This window comes from Schistocerca piceifrons, chromosome 4 (genome assembly GCF_021461385.2).
Source record: "Schistocerca piceifrons isolate TAMUIC-IGC-003096 chromosome 4, iqSchPice1.1, whole genome shotgun sequence".
NCBI classification, from domain to species: domain Eukaryota; kingdom Metazoa; phylum Arthropoda; class Insecta; order Orthoptera; family Acrididae; genus Schistocerca; species Schistocerca piceifrons.
The window spans coordinates 620,315,830-620,321,829 of record NC_060141.1 but is presented as its reverse complement, the minus strand read 5'-3'; the positions used below and the strand labels follow the sequence as shown (position 1 = coordinate 620,321,829).

Sequence of the window (6,000 nt, the reverse complement as noted above, 5' to 3'; positions counted from 1 at the left end):
TGAAGTCAGTTTTTATACTTCTATATTACATTTCTTTTTGTTCATCATCATCATCATCATCATCAGCCAATTCAATCATTAGAAGATGTGGCCTCTTCGAGTCGTGGATTCAGGTAGGCTTTCAGCAGTCTTCTCCAAGTGGGACGGTCTTGGGCAGTTCTCTGCCAGGTGTTACCAGTGATCTTCTTGATGTCTTTGTCCCATCTGTCTGGTGGTCTTACTCTAGGCCTCCGGTGCTCTCTCGGACTCCACTCCGGTACTAGCTTCATCCATCTGTTGTCTTTTCTTCTTGCAACGTGGCCAGCACACTGCCATTTCAAGGAACCTACTCTCTCTAAGATGTCTTTTTGCTATACCACATTTAATTCACCTTAGTGATATGTAACCCAACTATACATCGGTATGCCACGCCATCAAGTGTCAGTGCATAACAAGGTACTGATGGAGAATGTATTGTGTTGCAAAAATGAGAAACAAGCAGTATTAAAATGAAAACTGTAAAATTCTTTATTCAATATGAATAAATCATACAGTGTGAAGGTGTGAATTCACAAATGCTTAGCTCCTTTATTATGTGGAGTCACTTATCTGAATACACAATAACCAAATACTGAAAGACTTCTCATTTTATTGTGCATAGATTAAAAAATTTGAATTGTACAAAACAACATCCTTTTTGCAATTTATTTTGTAATAAATATAAATAGCACTTGGTCATTGTTCACTGAATAAAAAAGATAATGTTCCATTTCAAAGTTAAGAATACACTTTTCTTTGGTATCCAAACAGCTTATTAAAATTATCAAATTTATGGATCTTTGGTATACGATAATCCATTATCACCATCATCATCACTATCGTGCTCAGAGTCTGAGTGTACTGAACGCCATGTCAATCCACCACCTAATGGTTTGTGACTTGAGGGCAGGAGGACATGTCGCCACCCTCTGCCTCTTACCATCCCCAAGAAGTATCTCCAGTTCCTTCGTGGACCAAAATTGTAAGGATTTTTGTACACCTAGAAACCAAACAAAATTATACAGAATTGTATGTTGCTGCAACAGACCAACACTATATATTTCTTATAATCCAGTTAATGCTGCACATTTCCTGAAAGAGTTGTTGAAATATATAGCATGGCTAACAAGAAGTCATCTCCATAATAAAATTTTGAAACTAATAATAACTTATGAGTCTAATTATTCGAAACAAAGAAAGGTACAGAAAATGAAATGTGAGTAACATAAGAATAAGGTGATTGTCTTTTACACTATCTGCTGTGTATACTTTTCATGAGGTTGCTGAATGTCTGGAGGAAAGCAGTCCATTCTTCAAGAAGCTGGGGTTTTGAGCAAAATCGATGTTCTGACTCATCCCAAAGCTGTTCCGTCAGATTCAGGTCGGGACTCTGGACAGGCCAATCCATTTCAAGAATGATACTGTCCACAGACCACTGCCTCACAGATGTTGCTTTAGGACAGGGTTCGTCGTCATGCTGATATAATCAATCACCATCTCCGGACTGTTCTTCTACCATGCACTGTACACTGTAAAATGTATTCATATCTTTACATACAAAGTATTTTCTTAAGTGCAATAATGGGACTGTACCCCAACCAAGAAAAGCATACCATAATACCACCTTCTCCATATTTCACTGCTGGCACTACACATTATGGTAGGTAATGTTCTCCAAGAATCTGCCAAACCCAAGCCCTCCCATCGGAATACCACAGGATATAGCAGGATTCCTCACTCCCACAGGATATAGCAGGATTCCTCACTCCAAAGTACTTTTTTTCAGTGGTGTTGCTCTTTACACCACCTCGAGTCTCACTTAGCACTTATAGGAGTGAGTGGCTTATTAGGAGCTGCTTGACCACTGAACTTCATTCTTCTTATTCCCTATGCACTGTCATTTTACTAGCTGTACTGCTGGTAGCACTTTGAAGATTATTTGTGATTCCTTCCACTGATTTCATGTGGTATTTTAAAACAACTTCCACAACACTCATTGGTCCCTGTCCATCAGTATATATGGTCTGTCTGGTCTTGGTTTAGCTGCTGCTGTTCTGCTGCACACTTCATAACCACATCATCAAAGTTGACTTTGGCAGCTTTACAAGGGTTGAAACGTTCCTTATGGATTTTTTGCTCAGGTGACATCCACTCACTAGTTGCCTTTTTAAGTTACTGAGCTGCCCGGCCAATTCATTCTGCTGTTACTGCTTCTCTACTGACAACGCAATACTCCTAGCCTCCTTTTGTACTGGAAGGTCTGCATTTTGTGACATCTAGTGGTTAATCCTGCTTTATGTTTGTCTGGATATATTTTATCAGATAGTGTATGTTTCATGATTTCCAGAAAAAATGATTCTTTCAGTGCTATTGTGTTCTCAGTTGTCTGTTGAATGTCCACAGACTTTATACTAGTGACAAACCATGGGGAAAGTCTTTCAAATATGCATTAGTAGACAGTGTCGAGTCATGGTTAAAAACTTAATGCTGTATTTCTGTACTTGTATTATCACGAACAAAACTTAGTGGTTCAATATCAATGGTACCAGGAACAAAAATTTACTTGCCACTATTTTGTTGAATACTGACATTTTTGATATCGTGGCTGTGTATAACATACAAGATGATCCTTGCAAAGAAGGAAACAACAAATAACTACTATGAATAATGCTATTTACTTTAAAAAATGTTATTACCAGTTTTGGACCAACTGGTTCATCTTCAGACAATCGTTCATGTTTACATTACATCTGTTGTCATTTACATTACTTGTTGACAACTAATGTAAACAACAACAAATGCAACTTAAACATGAACCTGTCTGTCCACAACCAGTAACAGCGCTATCTGTGTAAATAAACAGCATTATTAATAGTGGCTGCCAGTCAGTTTCTTGGTACAGCACTCAGAAAATAAATACTTATTAAGAACATTCTAACATGTCTCATTACGTGCTGATGTGCTGAGCAGCATAATTTTGTGATACTAGATCATCATCTCAATTTCTTGATACAAACCAGTTATGCACAAACAGAGATACATTGTTTTTTCATTCTCCTGACATGTGTCACATTTGGCACTTAGAACATTTTCCATTTTCACTAATACACAATCAAAAACAATGGCTCATTGGATAGTCAAAATCTGGAGCTGGTTTGAGGGACCTGCCCATACTGCTCCAAACATTCTCAGTTGGGGAGAGAGCCATCGACCTGGCTGACCAAGGTAGAATTTGGCAAGGAGGAAGACAAACAGTAAAATCTCTCACCGCGTGCAGGAGTGCATTATCTCGCTGAAAAGTAAGCACAGGATGGCTAGCCATGAAAGACAACAAAACAGGGTGTAGAATAATACTGATGTACCACTTTTTGTAAGGGGGTTGCAGATGACAACCAAGGGGTTCTGCTATGACATGAAATGACACACCAGATCACCACTCCTGGCTGTCAGGCTGTATGGCGGGTGACAGTCAGGTTGGAGTCCCACTGCTGTTCAGGGCACTTCCATACACCTCTTCGCTGGTTATTGGTACTCAGTTCGAAACGAGATTCATCACTGAAGACAATTCTACTTCAGTCAATGAGATTCCATGCTGAATGCACCCCAAACAACTGCAAACGGCCTTGTTTATGTACAGAAGTCAATGGTAGTTGGCACAAGGGGCGTCATGAACTCAGCCCCTTTCTGTGAGCTGCCTATTATTGCTCCTTGTGTTCACTGAAGCACCAGTTGCATGTCATATTGATGATTATGATGAAACCAGGGCTCCGAGTGCCTCTCCAACGATTGCTCGGGCCTCAAATTCTGACATTTGACTAGGTTGACATCTTCCTTCTCAACATAGTTCAGCCATGGCTTACCAATTCCTACCTACACCGTAGAATAGTGGCGTCACTCCTATTCAAATATCGAGGAATTTGCAGATTACTCCACCCAGCTTCTTTGAGCCCAACTACACATCCCATCACATCTACATATATTGTTCACATGTCTGTCTGCAAGGTATAGTTATTGTCCAACTGAGCACAAAGAATGCAATTCGCAAAGCCTTTATGCCCTGGTATCGACACATCCGCTGTTTACAATCCTTGTCAGCACTACAGTGAAATACCTTTCCTAATCAGTGAATTGTGATGGACAACCATCTTTATTTGTCTCAGTTCTCTTAACAGATAGGCAAGTTTCAGTTCAACAGCTGGCTCAGTATTTCAATGGCAGATGGCAACATGTGAGTAACCACTGCCAAAATCATCTCTTCACTATGAGATACAGATACCATTAGCCCATAAGGGCATCTTTGTTAACCATAAATCACACAACATAATGTTTAACATGAATGCAGAAACACTAATACTGGATGCCTGAATCTTCAAAAAGGGCAACTGACTAACAAGTTGCAATATTAAATTACAAGGAAGGTCAGCATTGGCTGTAATATTGATATTTTATTGATAGCAGAATCGACTTTCGAGCACATAGTGATCATCTTCAGTGCTGGAAGCTGTGGTGTACAAATTAAACTCAGACACTGGAATCAAGTTATCAATAACCAAAACTGAGAAGCAATCACAATATGACTATTAAGCATAACTGAAGTGTTACTGAAATGGAAGCAGTTATACATATTCACAGATCAGTTTATTTAATATGAATACATATTTATTTGATAAAATAATTGATAAAGTACATTCACACCCTGTGACCAAATCTTGTTGCTCCTGGTATTGATGATGTCTTCAGTCTGAACTGATTCAATGCAGATCTCCACGCCACTCTATCCTGTGCAAGACTCTTCATCACTGAATAAATATTGCAACTTACACCCTTCTGAAGCTGCTAACTGTATTCATCTCTTAGTCTCCCTCTATGGTTTTTTTACACCCTACACTTCCCACCAATACTAAATTGGTGATCAGAATGTGTTAGGTTGCCCCAGAGATATCTTTTCTACTCAATTCCAGTCACTACTTCCACATTAGTTACATGATCTGCCCATCTAATCTTCAACAATTCTTCTGTAACACCACATTTTGAAGGTTTCTCTTCTCATATAAACAGTTTATCGTCCATGTTTCGCATCCATATATGGATCCATACAAATGCCTTCAAGAAAGACTCATATGTAAATCTACAGTCAATGTTAACAAATTTCTCTTCTTCAAAAATACTTTCTTTCCCATTACCAGTCTATATTTTATGTTCTCTGTACTTCACCCAGTAGTTATTTTGCTGCCCAAATACCAAAACTCATCTACTACTTTCAAAGACTCATTTACTAATCTAATGCCCTCAGCATCCTATTATACTTGTTTTGATTTTGTTGACGTTCATTTTATGTACAGTTTTCAAGAAACTGTCAATTCCACTCAACTGCTCTTGCAAGCCTCTGACAGAATTACAATGATATCAACAAACCTCAAAGTTTTTGTTTATTCTCTCTGGAGTTTAATTTCTACTCCAAATTTTTCTTTGGTTTCCTTCACTGCCTGTTCACTGAACAGATTGAATAACATCAAGGATAGGTTACAATCCTGTCTCACTCCCTTCTCAATCACTGCTCCCCTTTCACACCCCTCGGCTCTCATAACTGCCGTCTGGTTTCTGCCCTTCTCAATCACTGCTCCCCTTTCACACCCCTCGGCTCTCATAACTGCCGTCTGGTTTCTGTACAAGTTGTAAATAGCATTTCACTTCCTGTATTTTAGTCCTGCAACCTCACAATTTCAAAAAGAGTGTTTCAGTCGACACTGCCAAAAGCTTTGCTAAGTCTACAAATGCTATAAATGTTGGTTTGCCTTTCCTTAACCTTTCTTCTAAGACAAGTCATAGGGTCACTAGTGCCTTCGATGTCCTTACATTTAACCGGAGTCAAAACTGATCTTCCCCAAGGTTGGCTTCTACCAGTTTTTCTATTCTTCTGGAAAGAATTTGTGTTAGTATTTTGTGACCATGACTTGTTAAACTAATAGTTCGGTAATACTC

At 38.9% G+C, this 6,000-nt stretch overlaps 1 protein-coding gene across 2 annotated transcripts in view; it reads right to left on the bottom strand.

The window, feature by feature from the left end:
- Window positions 1-554: 554 nt before the first annotated feature.
- The window catches only part of LOC124796362 (palmitoyltransferase ZDHHC16B), an 86,110-nt gene continuing 80,664 nt past the window's right edge, over window positions 555-6,000 (bottom strand). Inside the window, exon 9 of one of the 2 annotated variants that reach the window (XM_047260519.1) lies at window positions 555-1,018. In XM_047260519.1, coding sequence (XP_047116475.1) covers window positions 809-1,018 — 210 coding nt within the window. In that variant the 3' untranslated portion in view covers window positions 555-808. The remainder of the gene's footprint in view (window positions 1,019-6,000) is intronic. The other variant, XM_047260520.1, reaches the window with a different exon arrangement.